Source organism: Gavia stellata, chromosome 4 (genome assembly GCF_030936135.1).
Source record: "Gavia stellata isolate bGavSte3 chromosome 4, bGavSte3.hap2, whole genome shotgun sequence".
Lineage (NCBI taxonomy): Eukaryota > Metazoa > Chordata > Aves > Gaviiformes > Gaviidae > Gavia > Gavia stellata.
The window spans coordinates 54,051,688-54,078,745 of NC_082597.1; the positions used below are offsets into that span (position 1 = coordinate 54,051,688).

A 27,058-nucleotide genomic window follows, 5' to 3' on the forward strand; every position below is an offset into this window, starting at 1 on the left:
GATTGAGCAAGTGCAAGAAAGACCTGATTCCTTTCTTGACTAATGTCAAGGACATGCAAGGGTGACAGTACCACAAAGCTCAGCAGACACCTGCCCATGACCCCAGCAGGGCTGGTAACTGATAAGGCACAAGAATGTCAACAGTGCTTTACAAGAACAAAACTGTCCTTGTAGGCTGACATGGCCCCATATCATATATGAAGGCCATTGACTTTGTTCTTATTGCTTGCAACATCCATTTCAATATGGCTGAAAGCAGGGTTGTCAGTTCCTTCGGCCACCACGGTAAACCGTTTCCAGTTCAACACTTCCACTTTCTCTGGCTAAAAAACAAAAGACAAAAGCCATGTTGTGAAGTGGAAGAAACAGTCTTCCTCTCTTTGACCTGCATGCAGGCAGTGTCAGGCCTGACATACAGGATGCATTGCAGGCAAACACATGTTGGTTGCTGACAGAGCATATTTAGCTATTCATTGCAGTAGCTGGTATTTTTCTAGGGGCATGGCAAGTTTCTTATTGCATAAGGTACTAGTTGTGTAAAACGTTCTTGTCACATAAAATGTTCTTGTCCTGCAAAGGGTGTAAAGTATTTTTGGGTGTGCAAAGTTCTAATTGCTGTTTTCATGTCTAGCGATCAGGTCCCTGAGCTATTGACTCCCAACGCTTGGTCCTTGCCCCATCTTTGACATGAAAAGCAGATTAACATGCATCATTACTTTGATGTTCCATCTCTGTTAAACATAATGAGATGGTGAGCTCTTCATGTGCAGGAAGTTGCTTGGTTCCCCCTGATTTTTTTCTCAACAACTTTCTGCATTATTTGTGATGCCAACCACTTGCTATCCAGCTCCCAGCTGTATAACCAGGCAGACACTTGTTTCTGACTCCAGGCTGTGGACATAAACTTCTATGTAGGTGTTTTTTTTTCAAAAGACTTCAGGGATTAAATTCACAGATAATGTAAACAGATGTTGGCCCATTAAAGACAGTGAATGACAATAGCTGGATAGCTGGTCTCCAGTCCTGATATGGGCAAATAGCATTACAACAGTATTGTAAAAAGCCCTTTCTCTCCCTGGTGTTCATATCCAGAAGCTGAAATACATGAGATCATACTAAAAGAAGTTGCCATCATGGGGGAGAAACATTTTGCGAACTGGACCATCTCAAAGATATGATCATTGCCTGTACCGCAGCACTCAAAAAGCAATGAACAAAGCTAAGCTTGAATGTTCAGCATCCTAGTAATACTGATTGGAAAAAGAGATCTATAGTTTATTTAAAAAAAATCCCTTCTAAGGGATTTTATTACCCAATAATGTCTCGCCTTATATCTTAGGGAGGGAGCTAGGAAACAGATACACCGACTAGAAGTGTTTTCTCTCAAACAGTAGCCAAAGTTGCAGAAAAATCCAGACTTTAGAGAACACATGTTTACAAACAAAGGAAGCTTTGCTGAGTCCAAAGCGTGCCTTGGGCCAGCTTCCAAGAGACTAGTGAGGGAGTATTTTAGCAGAAACCCAGAGAACAACTGTTCCTTGTCTCAGTTGCTGCTCTGTTGTTCACTGACGTCAAGCTGTGGCCAAACATAGTTTCCCTGCCTATGCCAGCTGCTTTACTCCTACCTGCCTTGTGCTCTGCTACTGCCTTAAAGCAGACAGTCACATCAGGTGGTATCAGGTGCTATTCATCCTAGTGGGAAAAAATAAGCCACGGACTGTTTGCCTTTGTCTCCAGGAGGAAAGATTGATTTAAATCAGAAATGCATAATTACACTCACTGTCTCAGATTTAGACCATGAGAAGTTGGACAGAAAATCTTCCTTGGTCAGCAGGAATTTACGATCTATGTTCTGCTTTAGTCCTCCTGCAAAATAGGCAAGTTTCAATCAGCCAGGTTTCCACATGCAAATGATATGTCAGAGCCCAGCTATGGACACCAGGCCAGGTGAGCAGGACAGAGTCATGCAGCAAAACCCATCAAGCAATCACAGGCCTTAGGGATCATTTCTTTACAACAATGTATATACCCTGTACCTCTCAAAATATAAAATGATCCTCAAGGTTTACCTCAAATGCCTTAGCCATTTCCTAGAGTTTCCTAGATCTTCCTCAGATTTCTTATTGTGTAAAAAACACTGAGTCAATAATCAGAAAAGGATGAATCCCATACAATGATATTTGGAACCACCCTTCCAGTCCAGGACCTGTGGTACCAAGTGCTGCCCTGGAGCCTGAGCCCCAGTCCTCAGCTCCCTGTCAGCAAGACTCCTGTCTCCAGAGCCGCCAGCAATTTTTATAGTGAGTTATTTAAGGTCAGCTTCAAGATGGGGGGATGAGGGTTAATGGGATGTTTGGGCATTTTTAAGGCATGGAAGATCAGCTATTCTTGTGTGGGAAAGAAAGAAGATGCAGGTGCTGGAAATTAGCTCTGATTGCTACCTGAGGCTTAAATGGGATCTTGCTCTGCAAAAAGCAGAGTGGCATTGTGGTTGGGTTGGTTCTCTTGGGTTTCTGTTTCTTGGGCTGAGGATTTCTCATCTGGATTTACTGAGTTGCCCAGTTTTCATGCTTCGTTTCATGGCCTGTGGATGACCTCATCCCAACCTGGTAAGAGGCAACATTTGTCTACAAGCATCACTATAGCAATAGGAAGTGCTTGTCATGGGAAGAAAGGGGGGAGCAAATCCTCTAGAAACTCCCAAGGAAAAGAAAACAGTAAAAGTGTAACTTGTGCTTATTAATTGCAGGGCACAGGGAAGCTAGTGGAAGTGAGTTTTTCTGCTGGATTTGGAGTTTCATAATCCTGAAGTAGGTCAGACTAATAGGTCTGAAATCTAACAGCCTCAAAGATGAGGGCTGTCACAGGAATCTGATTGGTCAGACTGGGGAAAGCTGTGACAGCAGCTGCTTTTGTGCTATTTCTGCCATGCACGAGGTGAATGACAGGTACACTTTGCATCTCACCTAGATGCAAAAGTAGTGAGGCCATGGGCTGGAACTGAAGTCCCTGTTCTTACCTGTGGGGTGCTGCTTTTCGCCCCTTGTACAAATAGTACAGGGAAACTGATAAAGAAGCTAACGTAGCCATGCACAGGGACTGCAGCTCTTAGGTACGTGCTTGGGGAATGTGGTGAAGAGCATGCACTGCACAGGTGCAGAAAATAAGCCCTGAGTGCTCTGAACTCACTCAAAGTAAAACTGCTTTTGTCCTCCAGAAGCATGGGTGTATCTCCTTGCTTGGAGTTGTTGCCATGTTCAGAGACATCCCTTAAACCTCCAGCCCCTGCTGGCATCTAATAAAACAGGAAAGACAGACGACATATCTTTTTTGCCCCTCAGGTTAAAAAAAATGCTGAAATTTCTTTCTCCTTAGAAATTTGAAGTAACCTTTGCTGCGAGCAGAGACCAGGAATGGGATGTAGAAGGGAGGAAATGAGACTTAGGATAGTAACCTTTACACAACATTTGCAATAGGGTTACAGGCACTTCCTGGGGCAGTGAGAGCTCTCAGTTTGGTTATCTTAGTTTGAAAGAGATTTAAGACACATTAAATCACAGCTCTGTAACTAGTACCTGTTAGGAGGCTGATAATGATTCCCACAACTACTGTGATAAGCGTCCCAAGTGTGCTGAAGTAGAGATAAGACAAGGAATACCAGTTGTCTGCCAGCGCAGGCCTGAAAAACAGCAGAAAAAATGTTAATCTCTGCTTTCCAATTCCAAGCAGCTTGAAAATGTTGTCTGTTTCCAGACAGAGTATAAATACACAGTTACTTCTGAACCAAGCGACCTGGTACTCTTTAACTACCTCCGTAGAATAAAATGTGCACTGAAAATCTGTTAAAATTTGCAGGACGGGTTCCTTCATAGGGACGGAGACTGGTCAGTACAGTGAGGCAACACATGGGACAGAGCAGGTAAAACAGGACAGTCCTGTCTCTGTTAGGAATCTACTGCAGAGCTGAGCACTCCAGCTATCCAGATGAAGGGATAACTTCTTTAGAAGGGGGGACATTATTTAAAAGAGGGGACATCATAAAAAAAAAAGTAGGAAATCAGCCATGTGCAGCTCTAAACAGCCAGAAACAATAGGGCAACTGTCACACCTCAGATTACGCCTTACTTTGTTCTCCCTGACAATGTGCTCTGTTGCAACCGTTGCTTCCCCACAGCCAAGAGCAAGGCTGGAGGCATCGTGTGAGAGGTGTAGTAGATGAAACTGGATGTTGGGTACGCCTGTGTGTACCAGGGTATCTGTTGCTGATTGTACAATGCTCTAAGGTGTAAAGATTGGGAATCCCTAGAATTGTGTTTGTTCAGCTTCTGTTCCTGCTGTTCCCTATATTGTCTTTCATAACTGTTACACTTAATTGTGATTGTCCAAAGTAAGACATATGGTAATAGCAGAAGGGACAAAACCCCTTACATTTTGCCCATTATACGGATTATGCCCTCTTCAGCTGTTAAGCTGGCAAATTGCCCTTTAACTACCTATTTGAAAGCATTTGCTATGCTTTCTTTAACACCATGGTTCCCAGTAAGGCATATTCAAGCCTTTAGACTCAAATATTGAACTGAAGCTTTTCAGATCAATAGAAAGATTCACTTTGACTTCTGTTCTGGGATAACTCAGACAAACTTCACTCTGACAGGAAAAAAAAAAAATATAGAGAAAACTGCTTCATCTTAAACAGCCTGGTCAGTAAACCAGGGATGGATAGTTATAGTAACCTAAATGCTAGACAGATGTTTGTATTGCTTTGAAACAAATATATGCTTTGTTGATTGCACATGATGGACTTGTATACCTCTCTGCAGTTGGTGTGTTGAAGACTGTTGTTAATGGATTTTCTGTTGACGTCAAATTTCCTGAGGATATATTACAGCCTGCAGTTGAGAGATATAGTGGCTTAGTCCTCTCTGGGAGTGGAGGATAAATCTGAGATCCGATTCCAACCCAAAGTGAAATAACAAAGCCACTGACAAGACCCACAAATGCGCCCTGCAAAACAGAAAATGAAACTTGGATTTACATGAAAAGCGAAATGATACACAATATTTCAAAAAACAAACAAACAAACCAAAAAACACTTCGATGAGTAAGAAACAGTCAAGATAATCTAAACTGTAGGGTCCATAGCAAAAATGAAATATACAGTTGAGGAGAGCTGGGGAGTTTACTTCATTCCCCTTTTGGGAAATACAGTGTTTACACACAGCTCCTGAGCATACCTCTTTTTATTTTGCCACTATGCCTTTACAATCAAAGGATAGCTTTGGGCTGCATGGTATATGGGAAAACACTGCTTTATTTGATGCCCTCCTTGAACAAATACAGAAGCAATTTTTTTCCTTTTTCTCATGTGATCTGTTTTTGCAAAAGTCTCTTCCACTTCAGGGTGGCTGACATCTAGTGATTTTTATATTTTTTTTAGTACATACATAAAATTTGCAATTGCAAAGAGGTAAATGTTAGTGATTAGTGAACCTTACTGAATAGCAATCCTGTCAGACTAACCCATGGACCATATTCCCAAAGTACATAAAATCCATTTTTTGATGGAATAGCTTTTTCCTCTGGAAATGATAATTTCACAATACTGAAGCACTCTGAGAACACCCCAATTCAGTCTGCATGTGCTTGTGTCCCATTTTCCCAGCCTGACTTCCTTTTGTTCAGACAAGCCAGCATCCTGGTTGTTCAGCTACCTCTCAAAACACATTGTTCCCTGCTTCTAAAACTGTGTTTTTCAGAAATCCTTGTCAAAGTTTCATTTTTATTCAGATTTCCCCCACCCCCACCCCCCAGTCATGTAATCTCTTCATGGGATGGAAATTCAAGTTCCTATACAGCCCTGTTCATCACTTCCTTGGGAAAAGGAGGAAAGGGAGCAAGGGGAAATGTCCTCATGGAAAGTATCAAAGACATCTCCTTTGCTGCCCAACACAAAATTATTAGCGGGGGGGGGGGGAGGGCAGATGCCCAAAATCATCAATTCATTTTGGACAAACAGGACTTTAAATTTCTACTTACAATTGCATTTGCAAAGGAGCAGAGGATTCCCAAGGCAAACAGTCCTAAAAGGGGGCCACCGACCATGCCAAAAATGCTGAGTGCTGCCTGAGGAAGGAAGAGAGTCTGCTATCAGGTGCTGTGCAAGAAAGTTAAAGCCTCCAACATGGCAAGAAGGGAAGATGTTGAGAAGGAAATTATGAGGTTTTTAACTGGTGTGTACTCAGCTGGAAGGACTTGGTATAGTTACATGGGTGGTTAGAGCAGAGGCTAAGCCATGGGCTGTTTGACACCAGTACCCAACAAAGAATAAAAACTAATCTCATAATGGTATCCAGCAATTATTTTCTTACATAATTCATTCTGGGTCATTCAACATGGACATGAAAAAGGAGCCTGATACCTACCTGCAACAAGGCTCCCAGGAGAGATGCCAATGCAGCCATAGCAATGCAGACTCCGCCATAAAACAGGCCTGTGTAGGAAAGGCAGAATTATGTGTAAGTCTGCCAAAGTTTGAAAATCACTAATGGAAGTGTTTCTGTCTAACCCAGCATGGCCACTGACATCTCCAAAACAAACCTGCTAGCATCTGGGGTTTCTCTAAAAGAGCCTGAATTCTGTTTACATTAAAAGAAGATCATGCAAACTTCACAAAATCCTCTTCCTGTATATTACTAAAGATCAGTTAATAAATGGCAACCATATGGATTAGCCATAGTGGCAATACCACATGTATTGTTGGTATTTCTCAGCTAATCTTCTGTGTCATTGTCCTTATTTTAAGGGAATTATTTTTGCTTCTCAGTCTGAAGTCTTTGGTGCAAGAAAGTAAATGCTGGCAGATTACTGGGAGCTGGCGCCATGACAAAGAACATCCCAGGTCACCAGGACGTAGTCTCTCTTCCCAGGACCCATAACACTGGCTTATTTGTTTTTTCTACCTCAACCTGTGTTGAGTTTCACTGCACAAGCAATAGGCCAATGCCACTGTTAAATGTGATATGTCAGGCAACTCATGATAAGACCAACAACAATTTTGGCATAAACATTGTTTGCAATAATGTTTAAGAAATTGCTCTCAGGTGAAAATATTGAGTACTTGTCACCTGCCACTAGTCTGCTGTGCTCACTGGTATGGGCTATGACACCATGCTGGGACTTTGGTTTTCCCATGCTTAGTGCAAACACTGTCTTGGGCTACACCTGCAGCTGGTCACAGACAGTAGTTGTACTGTCAGTTGTACTAGCAGAGATGGCACTTGCACTTCAGAGATTTAAACCGTCTGCTCAACCTACTTCTGACCCTCTTCTTTGAGCTACATTAAACAGAGGAGCTAAACAGACTGAGGGGCTGAGGGTATATCAGAGAAGACTTGAAGTTTCTCATTCTCTGGAATGTTATTGGGACACAATGTTATTGCTTGAGTATTACTCAGTTCAAAAGTTCTGATACAAAATTGTTTCCTATGCTCCTCATTTTTGACAGATGAAAGAAAAATAACAGCTGTTTCACTCTGAGACATTTGGCTTTGTAGTATTGTGAATCAATAGAGTACAGACGCAGTGCATCTTTTCTGCTTAAAGATCAGACAAGATGGCTTCTTTTTTCCTTATGCTCACTTGAAATAGCTTGTCCCCCATTCTGTGTAAAATCTACGCAGCTGATCTCATCTCCCCCAAGTATTGCACCAATGTAGTGTTATTGGTGTGAATGCACTTACTCCTGACTTACACTGCCGTAAGTGAGATCTGAATCAAGCCCTCACTTTGTAAAGCAAAAGTGGAAAAGATATTTTCCAGACATACTCATCCCCATGGAAATCCATGACAACTTCTTTTCGGAGAGGGATCTGAAGTACGGCCTAATGAGGTCTTCAACAGTCACAGCAGCCAGAGCATTGATGCTGGAGGACACTGTACTAGAGAAGGCAAGATTTATACAATTTTTTTAATCTTAAAAGCTGAAATCATAGATAAACAAATGGTTACTAGCAGAGAGAAACTGCCACTGTCTAGAACAGTGGCAGAAAGCTAATGTAACTGATGTATTGGTTGAAATGACTTATTGTCCCAGGTGATGCAGTTAATAGCTTACAAAAGTTGTTTAAAATAATTGCTCTTAGTGAAGATAAGGCAAATCTTGATGAAAAGATGGGCCTGGAGATGTCAATGAAAATACATGTTACATGTGGCTAAGCTGTAAACACTACTGGTATACGTGATAGTTTCACAAATATTCTACACAGTATATATCTGGATAGGTAAAATAGCTACATGCAGGTCACTGATTACTTTGCACTCTCAGAAGAGGATTCAGATAATCTAACTGTACTCATCTAAAAATTAGGCATCTAGTCCAAACTGAACTACTCCAGGCTCCCTGTGGGGTCAGAGGAACCAGCACTCCTAAGGCACAAAGCCAGTAATGTGATCTTGTGTCTGTGTGTACCTTACTCTCGCAAACCACCAGCTTTTCCTCAGCACGTGAAAAACAAATACCCTGGCTGTTCCCTCTATTTATGTAGCTACAAGTACTCAGAGCAAAAAAATTATTCTGGTGTCACATTCTCAAGTTCCCTCATTTTTATCTGCTTACTATTGTTCTGAGCCTTCCTCAAGAGACATGGTGTTTCCCAAGAGATGCTCCTTGGGAAAGCTGAAAAAATCACTCCCCACTATGGGATAGAAGGGGATTGATTTGTCTCCTTCAGTAAAAATATACAGTGATGGTTGTTTCCATGGGGTTCATTCAAGACAACTGGAAGTCCAGAAACTCTTTTTTAAACAAGACTCTGAAGAACAGAGATGAGGAAAGGGAGATGGATTTAAAGTTATGCACGTTTAAAACTGGAAAAATAAAGATGAGCAGTAGGAAATTCCCCCAAAGTGTAGCTATTTTGTGTAACCACCCGTTTATAATACTTAAAAATTCCTATAGCAGAGGAGCTTTAAAAGCACAGAGAGGAGGATCTGTTAGGGCCATACATCACAGGTGGCTAGCTGTTTCCTCACACTGTTAGTAGGGAACTCCAAACCTCAGACCGCCACTGTTGGAAACTATGGATTTTTAAGCTGCATCATCAAAGAGCTTACAGTGCTTTTTTTTTAAAGAACAAAAATTAGCTAGACAAAGAAATGAAATGCAAAAGTTTTAGTATAAATGCAACTTTAAGAAAAAAAGAAAAAAAAAGACACTAGGATGCAAATTATTAAATTACCTTAATGTTCCACTGTAGGCACTAGCCACAAAAAGCCCTGGCACTCCTGGAAAATCGTGGAGAATATCCAGCACTAGGTATGGCATTAGCTGAAAAATTCAGAGAGTAAGAAATATTACTATCTTGCCCCAATTTTTCCTTTTTTTCACTGTATTATTTTCGTTATAGCCTTCTCACTGGCATTCTGCCCAGCTGTTCTAATTTTGAATCCCATTTTGCACTATTTACTGGTTTTCTACAGAGAAAACCAATCCTAAAACATCCACTCAAGATACAGCAAAGTCTGTTTAGGCCACCCAACTGAGGTGAGCCTACAGCCATGCTGTCAGGCTTGCTTTCCACTGACAATGGTATAGGAAACTAGTGCTGGGCAGCAGGTAGTCTGTATTGTGCATCACTGTGTTCGGCTTGGGTGCCACAGTAGATGCTTATGTCTGCTGTTGAGTCCACAAAAGGGGTTTTAGATACAGTCCAATAACCCCAGGGTACCTGAGAACAATTTCTGTATCGAAACCATGTGCCATTTGTTGACCTTTGCAAGACCTGAGTGCTGGAAAGAGATACAGATTTGAAGATTTTCCTCCGTGAACTATAGTTATTCCAGTCATTTTAGTCTCTTGCTTCCAGTTTCCAGCTGGCAGGAATGACTTAATTTCCTTTGAGTTTCCACCTTAGCTTTCCATATCTCATCTCTTCTACCCTTACAGACCAGGTGGTCCTGCCTCAGGTACTCTGTTGTCTGTGCTCTTCTCCTGGCTTTCCAGCTACTTATCCAGAGCCTACAATTATCCCAGGCATAAACATTCAAAAAAAAAAAAAAAAAAGACTTGTATGATTTCCTTGGGCCCTGACTCTGGTCAGTCTATGGGCTCCCAGAGCTCTTGTTCCTCAGTCAAATCTCCTGCTCTGGGCCTATTTAGGGAGAGGCCGCCTGACGGTTACAAGGTGGTTTCTCCACAGCATGGTATGATGTGGTTTGATTGCCCAGCTCTCCTCTGAAGGAGGTTGTTTAGCCTGGAGAAGAGGAGGCTGAGGGGAGACCTTATCGCTCTCTACAACTACCTGAAAGGAGGTTGCAGAGAGGTGGGTGTTGGTCTCTTCTCCCAAGTGACGAGTGACAGGACAAGAGGAAATGGCCTCAAGTTGCACCAGGGGAGGTTCAGGCTAGATATTAGGAAAAAGTTCTTTACTGAAAGAGTAGTGAAACATTGGAATAGGCTGCCCAGGGAGGTGGTAGAGTCACCCTCCCTGGAGGTATTCAAGGAGCATGTGGATGTGGCATTGTGGGATGTGGCTTGATGGGCATGGAGCTGTGTGGTGTTGGGTGGGTTGGTTTTTGGTGTGTTGTGGCTTGTTGTTGTTGTGTGGTGGTTGTTTTGGTTTTTGTTTTTTGTTTTGTTTTTTTTTTTTCAGGTTGGACTTGATGATCTTACAGTTCTTTTCCAACCGTAGTGATTCTGTGATTCTGTGAAGGATTTGCCATCACTAGAGAAGCCTGCTGGTAGCTTTCTTCCAGGCACATGCTTTGGGCACAATAATGTTTTGAGTCTGAAAAGGCTTTTGCCTCCCTTGGCACAGAGCGGTTTAGGTCGGGTGATAAAAAGCAGCTTGCAAGGGCCTACAGTCACTCACACAGGCACTGCTTGTTTCAGCTGTCCCCGGCGGCAGCCCCTCTCCTCGCTTCTCTCTGAAGCAGTTTCACGCAATGCTGGCACTCCCAGGCCCATTTCAGGTGAAAAACCCAAATACCGGCGGAGGTGGGTGGACTGAGCGCTCGTCGCTCCTCTCCCTGCTGCCCTCCTTACCTGGTGCTGAGGACAGCTGGGGGATGCTGGGACTGAACAGTGCCGAGGACAGGTCTGCTGCTTTCTCCAGGGTATTCCCTCCTGCCGTGGTCTCAGCTTTATCCCTCAGTGTTACAGACTCACCTGATATGGGCCTCGGGCACGTCATCATTCCCAACCCCCTTGCTCTTGAACTCCCCTGTCTGGTTATTATGGCTGCAGAGGAAGGATGCCGCCTCACCACCTTACCCTGAAATGTGGGGCCCTACCTGGTCGAGTGCCGACACCTGCTTTGCTGTCCACGGGTCACAGTCCTTGTAGATGGAGTAGAGGGCCAGGCCACACAGTGTCGCACAGGCCAGTATCGCCCAGAGGCCCACCAGGTTGATGTAGAGGGACCTGCACCAACACGCACAGAAACACCATGTTAGAGCTCCAACCAGGCCGCCTGGGCCAAGCGAGCCAGCACCTGCACCGAGAAGACCTCCTGGTTGGTGGCTGCCTGCCGGAAAGGGAGTCACGATATGGCTCCCAGCATTTCATCCGGTGTGAGATCACGTTTTTAAATATACAAATTACACTTTTGGTTTTGGTGGCACGGCCTGAGTGCCTGTCCCCTAACAAAGTCTGCCCAGGAGCTGATGGGAGCGATATGGCAATCCCTATGTTTCATCATGTGCGCAAGTTTTACGTTGCAGGCAACTGGGAAGAAGATGCTCTTCCCCCTCCTTGCCACACCCCTTGGTAAAGACAAACCCCGGACAGATATATGAGGCGGGGTGCCCCAGATCAAAGTGTGGGGTACCTTTTAGTCAGCAACAGCACTCCTTTGCCTCTGGAGCTGCAGTGCCGTGCTTACACAATTCTGAAGTTGCCCTTGTAAAGCAACAACTACCCCATTTCCTCCTGGGACAGTCTCTGTGGGAGGCAGCAACAAGACACTGGAACCTGGGACCTGGTCTAGAGCAACCTAGAGCTGCCAGTTTTAGAGAGCAGGAGGTTGCCACCGACCCGAGGGCTTCCTTGTTAGTAACTAAACAACTTGGGAGCCTGGTATGGTCCAGTAACCCTATCACCTCCCCACGTCCTCACAGGATCTTCAACTAACGCTGAAAGCAGAAATGCATTTTCATCGGGCATTAATGCTACTTTTTTCACGCACAACAGGCAGCCTCTATTGGCACTGAAAAACAACTTGCTCTCCTCACCCAGTGGGGGCATTTCCCTTCCATCTAACAATCCAATCTTCTCAAATGTTTCTCAGCTCTTGATGACTCCTGGGTCACAAAGTTCTTCTCACCTAGGGTGGTCAGTTCAAGCAAACACACCCACTGGGAGCTTGGCCTTGAAAACAGTGTTCCTTTCCAGCAGTTGCCTCCCGGTTATCTGTGTGCCATCAGCCAAAAGTGATTTAACTGCCTGACAGATCACATACCCTGCACCTGTGCCAACTGCTAAGACTTCCACTGGGAGGAGCTTTGGTTTCTGTGCAAATATATCCATGCTTGCAATGCTTAAGGAGGCCTTTTAGTGCTTTCAGTTCCCAAGAAGGTTAGGGGCACCAGCCTTTGGACTGCTCTAGGGGACCATCAGGATGAATGAAGAAGTAAACCTAACTTTATAGGCCTTGTTAGGCATTGAAATGGGTATTTTCAGAAAGGCATAATGTAGATTAACTAGTTGAACTCTGAGTTTTATACCATACAAAAATTATTGGCAAGCAACGAAAACTCTTAAAAAAAAAGACCTATATAAATAAAAGCTGATTTACATATAGTAGGGGAAACTCTGCATTTATGCTTTGTATTTGAAATTAGGGGTGGTCTAAACACAGAATCAGCAGCACTTTAAATTTCTCTCTAGACTAATTTAGTAAAAATGAAGTAGTCCTTTTCTTACAGATGCTTATATATTGGTTGGATGTCTTGCATCCATTTAGCTGAAGCTGTTCCTGCATTGGCATAATCTACCTTGGTATTAGCTGATTTAGCACAAAATTTAACCAATTAGTTAAATCAATCTAAATCTTTTGAACATCTATAATAGCAGTATTAGCCTATAGTAAAGATTAGAAAGTCAAGAGAAACACACGGAAGCAAAAGAAATTGTTTATCTGAATCCAGCAATTCTTGTTCTTAAACTGCGTCAGTGTTTGACAGTGAGAAGAAAGCTGGTATTTTTTCTTCTGATTTACATCCCAGCTCAGGGTACACCCTATGACTAAGCACTGGAGTATAATAATTGTAGCACTACTGGGGGGAGGTGTTCCCATTAATTCTGGGTGAGTAACATGGGGTGGAGTTTGGGTGAAGTAGGCACAGTGACTGCACAAGGCTTATTTTTTGGTTGTTTGTTTCAGGCTGACTCTAAGATTTTAGCACTGAAACATGCCAGATGATGACCTTGAAAGGAAAGTAGAGAAGGGTGTGTTAGTAGCCCATATTTTTCTGAAAATCTAGCTCTCCTGCTCTGAGTACGTTATCGTTCATATATGAGCATTATGTTAAATTTGCTGACTTTCTGTTTGAGGATGACAGCATGTGCTCCTACCTACTGATGTATTTCTTGAAAGGGCTGAAATCCTTTCTCAAAGCCTGAGAAAATTCCTACTTTTGTGCCACTGTTAAAGGCCTTCCCAAAACCTGCATGTTGGGATCTGTGAAAGAATTACTTTCTGAGCTCCGATTTATTATTATGCTGTCTCTTATAAAGCCTTACAGTAAATGCCACAGGGGTACAAAGACCTATTACTTTGACCTGATGACATTTTACACTTCTACGTACAGGTTAAATGGCAATAAGAGGTGCAGGCCACCAATGTGACTTGCCAGATGTATCTAATTACATTTGCAAATGAACTAGATAGTCACCAGCAAATTGCAGTGTTTATAGTTATGACAAGCTGCAACCATTATACAGAATTATTTCTCCATGCAGGGAAAATTCCCTGCACAAGTGAGACACAAGCAAGATGCCATGGAGTCCAAGAGTCCAACCATCCACATCAACAGGAGAGGACTCCACTGATAAAGGCTGCACCACCACTAATATGGTATGAGCCATAAATCCCATTTAAACCCCTCCAGAACCAGATAGCCTCCAGCCCTGGTCAAAGCTGCTGCAACAGCTCAGAAAATCTGCCCGGAAGCTGCCATGGTGCCAGATTCCCCTTGGCCACACTCTGCTTCTGGGATGCCCTGGAGATGTCCCTCCTTGCAAAGAGGGTAGGGAGGGTAGCGGGAGAGGAGCACAGCCCTGAGTGGAGCAGATGCTCAGGAAGAACAGTCTCACTGGCACACAAATCTGGCACAATGTATGCAGCTGTTTTCCTATATGCAATCATGCCAGGCAGCATTACAGATGTGGGATACACCTCCTGCCTCTGCAGTGCCGAGAACCTGGAACCCAGCCATGTACCAAAGATTGTGGAGAAGTCGCATGGTGTGTTGGAGATGTGGCACTGTACGCTGGAGATTTGGCTGATGATGAGCATCAGCTCATTCCTGTCTGCAGCGTAAATGACTGAAAAGTAGATTTTTCATTATTGCCATAACCAAAACATTTCAGTTCTAAACTGTGCATGATTTTGTGGGTATTCTGCTGACTTTATGAAGTGAAAGCCTTCATAAAATTCCTTCTCTGTGTGTCACTGTATTATAGAATTTATAGGGACTATAGTTATGATGTGCATTTATGTATTTCTCCTATAAATAGACTTTATGAGCTACTGGAATGATACTAAAGATAAAGGTAAGGTAATAGAGTTAGTAAATACACTCCATTCTAGAGTAAAGGCTGATCAGAAATGTTTAAACTCAAGGAAAACAGAACTCTCTGCCAGTTTCCATAGTGAATTCCTGAAGAAAAATTCATTATTGTTATGAAAACAAAATATATGACTCCTCAGCAATTTTATCACTGAATAAAACATTTCTGCATTTTCTCGTGCATATACTCATCGGTATGGAAAAATCTTTTAGTCTTTACTTATGCAAAACTCCCACACAATGATTTAGATTTAGTAGAGTAGCAATTCAGGATGCTGTCTTGATATGGCTTCAGCATAAGTACTGTATTATTTGGTCTTTAGGTTGCATATACACTTAATGCAGCTATTTGTATGCAAGGATACTGGCACACTGAAACATTCTGGCATGAAGTTCAATGTTACAGCAATTATATGTAACTCAATACCAGTATTTATTCTGCTGATTTGTCTTCTACCTGGTCCACAAAACAGAAAGCAAAAGTTGTTACCTTTTACAAATGGGTTTTATATAGACAAAAAACATTCCTTTTAAAAAAATCTCCCTTATAAAGAACAGTCACTGCTAAATTTAGACATTAAGAGTTACTGTTGGCAGACTTACATCTTTGCGTGGAACCTGCTTTTGCATGCAATGTATCGCTGTACTTGAGACTGGTTGACCCCATATATGCCAGTCCACGTGAAGGTCCCACCTATAACAATCGTCCAGAAGGTGTGCCTTTGCAAAGGATTGGGATTAAAACTACAGTGAGAGGGAAAAGAGAAAACAAATTCAGAATATGAAAATCTTCTCATTATGAGAAGACCTTAATGGCTAGGAGAAAAAATTTCCTCATACTTGTTCTAATACAAACTCTCTTAATTTGGCAAGATTTTGAACATTCAAGGTATGTGAAATCTGAACTCATGGAATGCATATTGAAAACTCAGAGCGGAAATCCTGATCTAGTGAAACACTCGGATCTGTCCAAAGGTGAAGTTTAACGAATTTATTTGCCTATAAACTACAGTCTTTTGTAAAGCTGTATGATGCCTGTGACTGTTGTGATGAAATGATGCTCCAGGAAAAAGTCTAATATGCCTGCTTATCTAGAGGGACATCAGTCTGACACCAATATAAAGGCGTGTTTGCACACCCAGGCTTTGTGGACAGAGCCTCTGTAAAACATTTTTCTGGTTTAGTTCTAAGTGAATAACAGATTTTGAATGGCCATAAATATGTATTTTTTTAAATCACACTTTAATATAGCAATAAATTATGCCTATCTTCGTGAACAATATAATATTATTTCAACTATTTAAAGCCTTTATTCCTTTTCTTTTCCCATCTGTGAACTCTATGATTGGGGGAAGAAGCAATGCAGTACAACCACTGCAAATCAGCCAAACAGATTGAAAAAATTACTGTTCACGAGAAGAAAAAAAAAATAGCCCCAGATGAATTATTTACTGAAGAACTTGGAGAAGAATTTTACAGAACAACCTGATGAGTATTGTGAACGGATAGACAAAAGGACAAAAGGTAATACTTGTTGCACTAAACTTTCATTAATAGCAATGGGTGAAGTTTCTCATCAAAAGTACAGTAACTTTTTTTTTAACTTAAAGTGTTTTTTGATTCAACACTGTCAGAAGGAATATTCTTGACCTTGCAAAATGACATTTTTAGGCTATGATTAGTTAAAATAATGGAGGGTAACATATTGTTAAAACTACTTTAAATTTTTCTTTCAGGGAAAAGAAAAACATTTCCCTTTTTTAGACTAGACAAAAACTATTATTTTCGCAGTTGTTTTGGTTCAGCAGCTGAAATGCCAAATCAGCTGTTTGCAAATTAGAAGTATAAATACAATTGTCCTTTCCTATTCACCATTCACTTTCAGTGGAATCCCAAATGTATCCTTAAAACACCTACGTGACAAAGTAAAAAGGGTTTGCTCTTTACAGGAATTTGCATGGTGTAAAACCTAAAATATATCCCTCAAACTAGGTAAGCTTGTTTAAAAATAAATAAAAATTGGGTCACAACTCCTCCCCTCCTCTTCCTTCAGTATCAATTGAATTTCACAGCTGGTCACATGGGCTCTATTTGTAGGAATAAAGAGGCACATCATCTGCAACTACAAACTCACTCCCAGAAGTTTAATCTTCCTCCATAGTAGGAATCATTTACAATGCGCCCAATTCCGTCCTGAACCACGACAGCTCGTATAATCACAGACGAAAATCCAGCGACCATGATTCCAACTTGGAAAACGTCTGTCCACACCACTGCCTTCAGGCCACCCTGTATGAGGAACAGCACGTATCAGGTACAACAGGGCAGCAGCACTCTTGCTTTGCACTCACATTCAACTAAGAGAAATGTGACTATCTGTATTATGCATAATAGATTAATTTCACCTTCTTCTTCAATAGAAATAATTCTGTACTGGAGTGTTTAGGAATTGCATCCTGGAACCTATTCAGGACATCCTGGCCCTTTTTTGAAGTGCACTAGAATTTACTTTGGCCATACACATAGTTTAATCCAGTATTTCCTTCATTCAATAACCTGATTCAGAAGTTTGTATCAAAAGATAAATTGGCAGACAGTGCTTATCTTACATATATACAGTATCACTAACTCCAGAGGGCATACCATTTTTGTAAATAAAAATAAACATTATTTAATCCAACATATGCAAATAAATTTGTCACTGAGGTTCCATTTAATAATTTCTAGACATTTGGTCAATTAACACTAATCTAAAGACCAATCTGCATATAGCACTTGCTATTTTTAGTGGCTCTAGGTAGTAACAGACAGGACTATTATAGTTGCAGTAAGCAGGTGCTTGACAAATTACACAGCTAAACCCTATTAGATTAGAAGAAAAATCACAGGAGGATTTTTAGGAAGGGAAATATATCTTTTCACTGTTCTTTCAGCAACAACAGAAGTTTGAATGTATCAACACAGGAAAGGTTTGAGTCACATCATGGCTACCTTTGCATCCAGAGAAGTCCCTGAGTGAATACGGCCCTGTGGCTACAGATACACTGTGAAATGTACTCCCATGGCATAACTTGGTTATTTTGCTACTTTCCAATAAATTCAAAATTTTATGTGAATAGTGAAAGGAACAGAGATTTTTCTCAGCCGCAGGGCCCACATACCAGCGTGCAGTAGAAAGTGCAGACCACGCCGGTTGCCACCACTGCACCCCACAAGTCGAAGCCAGTGACTGAAAAAGAGGGAAATGGCACCGGTGTGTATGAAGCATTGGGGACAAAAAAACCTGAAGGTCAATTTTTCACCCCCAATCTGGTCATTGAAAAAACCTAGAAATAAGTAAGTTGAATGCAAAAGTAGGAGCTAATGAAAAACGCAAATGAAAAGATTTGTGTGTTGAAACCAGGAGATTCGCCCTAACAAGTTCTAAAAATGAAACAGTTGTTACAGGCATTGGAAACTGCTAAAAAGTTAGCTATATTTCAGGATCTAAGAAGCTATTTGTCCTTAATGTGAATGCTGCCAAACAACACATCCAATATGTTTGTAGGCCCCAGGAAGGTTTTAAGATACATGTCCTTCCTTTGAAGTGCCTGGATAGTTCCACAGAGTCCTTAGGCAGGGATTTAAGCAGGTAAACAGCACAGGGATGCTCCACGAAGGCAAGGTGGTTCAAGCATGGTCTGGAAGAACTGTGTCAGACTAAAAGCCTTTCTTTTATTCTTCCTTCTTTTAGGGAAACATGATAGTGTGTCTACGCTAGACAACACTGTGCTGTGTTTGGCATACAAGCTGTCACTGCCCCAGCTTGGCACGCTCACGTGCTGCCAGGCAGGGCACTGGGGGCTCACCAACAAATAGCTCAGGCTAATGAGAAATACTGCAACACAAATAATGAAAATCATTGCTTCTAGTTGGGTGCCAGCTAGGTTATATCTTGGTTTAGCGTGTATTTGCAGGGCAAATATAAACATCAAGGACATAAAACCTGTGGTACTTTAATGCACCAGAGGACACCAATGAAGACAGTGTTGGGTTTTTTCTTCCTTTTTGTTCAACGAACAAGGCAAAAAAAACCAGCAAACAGAACAATTGTGATTTTCATTCTAGCCAAAATGATTAATTTTTTATTTGCATTTTGTTATTGCCTTTTCTCGCCAAGTGGACAAATTAATTGTGTCAGTTTAAAAGTTTCATTTGGCTCCACATAAAACCTTTTTGCCCCTTAAAAATAAATGTGGCTCATTTTCAAAGCAAAGAGTCATTTTGAAGTAGAAAATGGAAATACTTCATTTTGCAAATATCACATGAAACACTTGAAGATCTCTTTGCTGTTGATTTGGTTTTCCTGGCAAAATGATAGAGCGAGTTAAACAGTTCCAGGCAGCCCAAGACATGTTTACAGAACTTTTGCCTCACTGTCCTCTTGAAGAAGAGTGCTTAACCAGGGGAATTAAATGTGTGTTTAGTCTCTGTGTTGCCTTCAATATTCACTTGAGTCTTCTTAACTTTTTTGAATGTAACCATGACCTAAGGATAGTGCATGAGAGGTAGAGTAAATGAAAGCAGATTTTCCCCTCAAGCCTCTTCTATAATTCCTTACAGGTAGGGATTAAGGGACTAGGATTACAAATGGGAGGCCTTCTATCAGAGTTCCCATCAGGATCAATAGAAATCTTAGAAGACTTCACAGTCAAGCCTTGAGCTATATCTTTAGGTGTGCATTACCAAGAAAAGCATACCAGTACTATATGCAGGAAAAATTTTAACAGTAGAAGAACAGCTGCAGTATACTCATCTTACCTTGATTTAGTGCTAAAGCTGGAGCATAAATGACAATACCAGTGTATAAAGTCTAGAAGGGGAAAAAAGATGCAAGATCAAAATAAACGTAAATTCCTGGAAAGGTGATAGCTTTCTGAGATGGTTTCTTTTCAAGCATTTATGCAGTCTATATTTCCTGAATTCGTAACTTGAGAAAAAATTCCAGTTGTTAGAAGACGAATGTCTGAGACTAACCAGCACTGCAGTCTCACAGCCTAGTGTTGTTAAAACAAATACAAGAGACTCTTGAATACCAAATCCCTCTTCAACTTCTCCTGGCTTTTATAATTAAGTTATTTTATTGCTTTAAAACTGCAGTCATATGGCAGAAACAAGAGCAAAAGGAAGTTGATGAGGTTTACACATGGTTTGCCAAGGAATTTATTACAATTTATTTTCTCAGTCTTGGGATCAATATGCTTCTCAGTATGCAACTATAATGCATGTGAGCAAGAACAAAAAATACAGCATTGGTTAATCTTTGTGGATAGCATTATAAGGAATTACACTCCTGTAAGATGAAGCCATGCATGACTATCAGCAGATTTGTGTTTTCACCCAATACAGTAAGGATATAGACAAATCAAGGAGCTACTCCATCCACTTTTGAGGGCACAATGAGATTCATACACGGATATCCTCTATAATTTCTTTGTGTATATTTTTAAATCCTGTTTGCTTTTTTACCACTGTTATTACTACCTTGTAATAGTAGGACAAGTTCAGCTGTGACATCGTTCAGGGGAATACAGCTTGCAATGTGCAAATACCTTCTGTGAAGGTCAGTCGTCTTGATTCAAAGGATCTAAATCACAGTCAGGTCCTGCACTGACTTGCGTCAGCTTTCCATGACTGAACTCTTCTGACTCCCTGATTTACAGGAGTGGTGGGACTTGGGCATGGAAAAGCAGCAGAGTCAGACATCATCCAGCATTCAGCAAGCTTTTGCCCTTCCTGTGAGTGTGGAGTCTGCCCTAGGCACAGGTGGTAAACCAGAGCAGGATGGCTAACCTCTGGATTACTTGCTGTGTCTTTTGAGCAGTCCCTGTGGTGGAGCTTTGCCACATGGCCAGCGGCTATGCTGGGGAGACAGCCAAGAGGTAATTGGAGTGGTAATCCCACTGTGGGAGGAAATGAGTATGGAGGGGCTGCTGCACCCAGCATGACCAAACTGCCCTGGCCATTTGCTGTGCACCTGCTACAAGCACATGCCAGAAAGGATGGTGGGGCCACTGGGGAAATAGTTATTCCTACCTGCGTACTACTCCCCCCATGTGTGTGTGCATGTTTGTTTCTCTCTGTGCCATGAGTCCTCTCTAGATTTTCATATACAGGTTGTATGCAAAGAAAGTTGCTGGTCCTGACCAGCCCCTGGCAAATGTCCCCTCAGCACTGGTTGCATCACTTCACAGCCAACAACCACTGACACTTGTCACGTCCAGTCAGTGCTTGACTTGCTGACCGTGTAGTGACTGTCAGCATGGGCTGCTGAATTATAGAATGGTTTGGGTGAGAAGGGACCTTTTAAAGATCATCTAGTCCAACCCCCTGCCATGGGCAGGGATATCTTCTCCTAGATCAGGTTGCTCAAAGCCCCGTCCAACCTGACTTTGAACACTTCCAGGGATGGGACATCCACAACTTCTCTGGGCAATCTGTTCCAGTGTCTCACCACCCTCATAATAAAAAAACTTTGTTATATCCAATCTAAATCTACCCTCTTTCCCTTAAAAAATTGTTGCCCCTTGTGCTGTCACTATAGGCCTTGGTAAAAAGTCTCTCTCTTATAAGCCCCCTTTAATTATTGAAAGGCCATAATAAGGTCTCCCCACAGCCTTTTTTTCTCCAGGCTGAACAACCCCAACTCTCTCAGCCTTTCTTCATGGGAGAGGCATTCCAGCTTTCCGATCATTTTCATGGCCCTCCTCTGGACCCGCTCTAACAGGTCGATGTCCTTCTTGTACAGGGCACCCCAGAGCTGGATGCAGTACTCCAGATGGGGTCTCACAAGAGCAGAGTCGAGGGGGAGAATCACCTCCCTCGACCTGCTGGCCACACTTCTTTTTACACAGCCCAGGATACGATCGGCTTTTTTGGTTGTAAGTGCGCATTGCTGGCTCATATCCAATTTTTCATCCACCAGTATCCCCAAGTCCTTCTCTGCAGGGCTGCTCTCAATCAGTTCATCTCCCAGTCTGTACTGATATTGGGGATTGCCCTGACCCAGGTGCAGGACCTTGCACTTGGCCATGTTGAACTTCATGAGGTTCACATGGGCCCACTCCTCCAGCCTGTCAATGTCTCTCTGGATGGCATCCCTTCCCTCTAGCGTATCAACTGCACCACTCAGCTTGGTGTCATCCGCAAACTTGCTGAGGGTGCACTCAATCCCACTATCTATGTCATTAATGATGATATTAAATAGTATTGGTCCCAGTATAGACCCTTGAGGGACACCACTTGGTACTGGTTTCCATTGGGACATTGAGTCGTTGACAGCAACTCTTTGGATGCAACCATCCAGCCAGTTCCTTATCTATCTAACAGTCTATCCATCAAATCCATATCTTTCCAATCCTGCTTATTCAGGGAGTCAGCACGAGAAAGTGGTTTTCTCATATGCAGCAAAGAAGGGCCAGAAGCTTTGAACCATCAGAAATTAAAATTTGTCACAAGTATGGTCACATTTTTGTGTAAATTAAAACAGGGCTGATGATACAATCTTCCCACTTCTTCAGTGGTTTTTCAGTTTGTATTACTACATATCCTCTTTTCTTTCTTCTTTTAAACACATGCCAATATGCACAGAACAGTTAAAATTACACCATTTAAATCTTTGGGGGGTATCCTTTCCTCACTATTCTTTTCATTATTCAGGTTAAGTTGATAGTGCTTGGCACAGAAAGACACCTATAGATCTTTAGTTAATTTCCTTGGGCACATATTTAAGTTGTATAGAATTATTTTTCTGATCTTTGCAAGCAAAGATTACACCTGGCTTGTTTCAACTTACGCAACTGTAATGTCTTCATATTTGCTGGTGAAACAGTGTCCTATGGGCTTGTGTATCTATAAATGCCACCTAAGCAGCACTTTTCAAATAAGTAATTAACACTGCATTGACCACCATCTTATAGGTGCAAGTATGATTGTCCTGTAACTCACGATGTGTCTTCAAAATACAAAAAAGGCAAAAAGCAAGCATGTAACTTGAAAAGCTTTCTGATTGTATATTCATTCTTGCTTCGAACTTCCCAAAAAGTCCACTTCAAAATTGTGAAAAGAACACATTTTTGTTTCTGGTGCATCTGGCACACACTCACTGTGCATTTAAAAGCTGTGGTCACATACTGACTCACTGAATGGGCTGGATACAGCAAACTTCACCGACAATAACTGCAGAGACTGCTTTAGTTTAACATTCCCCAAGGCAGTAATTTGCTACTTTGCAGTTTGCAGACACCCAGATTTTCTCCAGCTGTGGTGGTACAAACCCTTGTGCAGCAAATGACAGCTCCTGACAGCTTGTTTTGCCACCATTCACAGACCCTTGAGAATTAGTCAGACTCCCAGAATCCATGGACCAGCGGATGAAAACTGTCACTGTAGATAACTGGGGCATGTTTACATTTTGAACCCCTTGGAGGTTTCTTGAGCAGGCAGGCAAATGACTGCTTTTCACACTGCTACCCTGCAGTGAAGGGTCACTCGTCTCTTGGCATGGCACTGATGCCAAGTGACTGCTCTGGGTTCCCAACAATGCATGCAGAGACCCAAGGGGCTGGTAGCCCAGCATCCACGCTCCACCTCATTGCTTTGGAGCAGAAAGAGCTTTGTTTCTCCCACTCCCAGCCACCCATGCACTGTGGTAACCTCATCAACCATTCAGAGAAAACATCCAGTTACACTAGGCTGAAGAATCTTGGTGGCTACAAGGACCACAGAACAGCTTTGAGGTTTACTTGCCGTTTGTATAATGAAGAGGACCGTTCCACAGAGTCGCAGGTATTTATTAAATCGAAGCTCTAAATACTGCAAAAAAGAAGAAAAACCAAATGTTTATCTCTAACCTTGGCATTATTGATAGGACTAGAGTGAAGCGATGAGCAATACAGAAAGGGTGTAGTGTTTTTATATTTTCATGAATGGCCAAAACTCCTACAGTCACTTTGATTGATATCTCTTTCAACTTGATTTGGTATTTCTTTACAGACCTCACCACTGGGTAATGACACACGAGCAAGTGAGTAGGCATAAGCTAGTCAGTATACGACGGAGTGTGCAGAATGGAAACCAGAGCTACCCAGCTGCCTCAAGGCACTCAATAGACAAGGAGCTGTGCACCGTGACCTGGCAAAGACCAGCACATATTATCACAGAGTCATTGAATATACTGAGTTGGAAGGGACCCAGGAGGATCATCGAGTTCAACTCTTGACTCCACACAGGGCAACCTAAAAGTTCACAATGACATACCAGCAAACAACAGAACCCACTTGCATTGTGAAATCAGAGAGCGAAAGAAAACATTACAGTTATTCCTAAGCCTTAGTCAATTTGGAAACTCTGGCATTATGTGTGTCCATCTGAACTGCCACGGGAGAAGGCAGAAGGTTTTCAATTGTCAGTGGCTTCCTCCCATAGTACTCTCACCTTCTGCACTGCCTAAAGCAGATCGCCGTATTCTACCAGTAAGTGGAAATCTAGCCTTTTGCAAAACAGGAACCCTCACTTTTCTATTTAGCCCGGGACAGCACAACCTCTGAATGAGTTTGTCATGCTGTAGGGCAGATTTCTCTTCACCACCTGTCTTAACAACCCTCTAGGGTGTGTGCTTGCACAGAAGGGATCTCCTTTGCCTGCCAATCTGTTTAATCAACAGAGACAAGCACTGAAGTATCTCAAAGTGCTCAGTCATAAAATGAGCATTTAAAACGTGATCTGTGAACATGTCCATGCAAGGAAGCAGTGCTGAACCCCTGAACAGATGCAAAAAGTTGTTTAATCTCTGAACTCTGTTCACAAATAGAAGATATCTCTTTTATAGGTGCGTTACTCTGATTTAACCCCAAGATTATCAGTGAGTTTCCAGTAATAATTGTAAGTCTTTATTTAAAAGAGACCTATTTTAAGTATCTTCATAACTGACAGTCCAAAGATTAGTAGTTTAAAACACACTGGAAGCCACCAGAGATTTCTGTTGGTGAATTCTTATCTAAATCTACCAACAGAAACCTTGTTTTCAGCCTCCAGTGCTGCAACGCCACTGTTCAGTGTAATAAAATGCGAAAGACCAAATTAGCTAGCCAAGGACTTTCACCTGCACCAATGCCCCTTTTCCAATGTCCTTTGTGAAAAGAGCAATTTGCTTCCAAATCTGCAGCCAGCAACTACCTCCGTGCTGGAAGATAAACAGGTTGCACAAACCTTCTAAATCAGAAGAAAGTCCTGACCAGATGCTTCCTCATCCCAAAACAGTCAGAATCAACCTGTGATGCGTCCCACCACCCCAAATGTCTCTGCGCTACTAGCTATAGCTTTAACTTACACACTGAGCTGAAGACCAGCTCAGCCATATTTTGGTGGAAGTAAGAAAACTCTCGCAGACGCAGAGCATTGCTGATCTCCCTGTGTAAGCATGATGGAGAAGACATTTACCAGTGCAAACAGCCTCACAAGTGGAAAGGATGTCTCCCTGAAATCTCTAGGAACAGCACAAACATATACTCTACCAGAGGGGGACTTTTGTGGCAGCACCTGAGCTTAGAAACCTATCTGGAGGGAGCACGATTTGAGAACTCTGGTTCCTATGTTAGATGCTCTTGTGCTCTGCTCTTGATATATTAATTACACATCATTAACCACATGTCACCATCCAAGCTGAACTGAGTATCTGGAGTGAGGAAACAGGTCTGGCATGGCGCACAGCTCCTGAGCCAAGACGGCAGGGTTGAGCATCTCCTTTCAGCAGAGGCAGTGTGGGAAGACCTGGGGACAGAACAGGTTGCAGCCTGCCCTTGGGAGTGTGGAGATATAGAGCAGCACAGAGTGCAGGGGGATTTGGGGGAAGAAACTGAGGGGGGACATGTAGAAAGCAGGCATGAGAGGCCCCCCAGCTCCCTGAAGGCTGTGGAAAGGCTCCTTCTACTCCACCTTACCTCGTAGGTGCTGGTAATGCCCAGCTTGTAGAAGACGGGCAGGAAGATCTCAGCACTGCACAGCACCACCAGGCCATAGGTGATGGCAAAGATGCAGAAGATGGCACCGTAGCGGTAGATCTCAGCAGGGGTGCCCAGCACGGTGACAGCTGACATGAAGCTGGCGGTGAGGGAGAGTGCGACCGGGAGGGCGCTCATGCTGCGGCCCCCCATGAGAAAGTCCTTGGATGTCTTCTGCCCCCCCCCTGCAAAGGCGTAGTACACCCCGATGACGGCCGAGACCAGCAGCATGGCCGCAAAGACCACATAGTCCCAGACGGTGAAGCGCCCCATGGTACCAGGAGAGACCCGCCCTTGGAGCCAAGGATTTGCCCCGAAATCAGAGGGGCAGCTGCTGTCCCAACAGGGCCGGCACGGGGCGGCCGGCGCAGGAGGAAGGGGATGGGGACGGCACCCTGCGGGGCTGCCGCGGTACCGTGCGCCCGCTGGGGCAGGCGCGGAGCGGAGCGGAGCGGTGCGGAGCGGTGCGCCCCGCCGGGGCAGGAGCGGAGCGGTGCCCCCGCGCAGGTCTCCGCCCGTGTGTCTCCGGGGTGCGGACGCGGGCTGTGCCGGGAGCGGCAGTGCGAGTGCCGGAGCCGGGACAGCGGGCGGGCCTTATACTGTCCCGGTGCCCGCTCCTCCCCGCGGCGGTGAGCGCCCCCGCGGAGCGGGAAGGGGCGGCGATCATCGCGGCGCGGCCCCGGCCGGGCCGTCCCGGGCTATCGCCGCCCGCTCCGTGCCACCGGGCCCTGCGGCAACGGGGCTGGCGGGATGGCCCCACCGCAGAGCCCCACCTGAACGGGGTTACACCGCAAACTAGGGTCCCGGTCCCGGGTTTTGGAGGGAAGGCAATTCACCGGACAGTTCCCCACGGTGGTATTCCCTACCCTTCTTCATTAGTATATGCTACCATTGCCCCAAAGGAAGAAGGTGAAAATATGTTTTAATATATACATTTCTATGGGTTGAGCAATCCGGAAGATACCTCACTGAATCAAATATCATAGCGATTTGCCAAGGTGAGTTGCTGAATGCTGCAATTATGTGAAGGGAAGCCCCACTGCCTGCACCGTGCTCACGGAAGTTTTGCTAACGGTCTTCAACTAATCGCAGGTTCAAGAGTCGAAGTGCACAGGAATATCACAGATGGAGCTTCGCATATCTTACCCACAAGGGAATGCATCAAAAACACCTGTGGGATTTCAAGGCCATAGATGTCAAGTGGTGGAGATGTGCCTGTTTCTGTAGCTAGC

General features: G+C 43.3%; 1 protein-coding gene across 1 annotated transcript; it reads right to left on the reverse strand.

The window, feature by feature from the left end:
* Positions 1-191: 191 nt before the first annotated feature.
* SLC5A8 (solute carrier family 5 member 8) lies at positions 192-26,718 on the reverse strand. Its single transcript, XM_059816689.1, has 16 exons — positions 26,693-26,718; positions 25,767-26,157; positions 23,575-23,640; positions 19,588-19,639; positions 17,949-18,016; positions 16,922-17,076; positions 15,391-15,531; positions 11,290-11,419; positions 9,237-9,325; positions 7,825-7,937; positions 6,423-6,490; positions 6,037-6,123; positions 4,811-5,004; positions 3,576-3,679; positions 1,781-1,866; positions 192-323 (listed from the first exon to the last, which is right to left on the reverse strand). Exons 1-16 carry the CDS (start codon positions 26,716-26,718, stop codon positions 192-194), a joined length of 1,902 nt encoding a protein of 633 aa, XP_059672672.1.
* Positions 26,719-27,058: the final 340 nt, after the last annotated feature.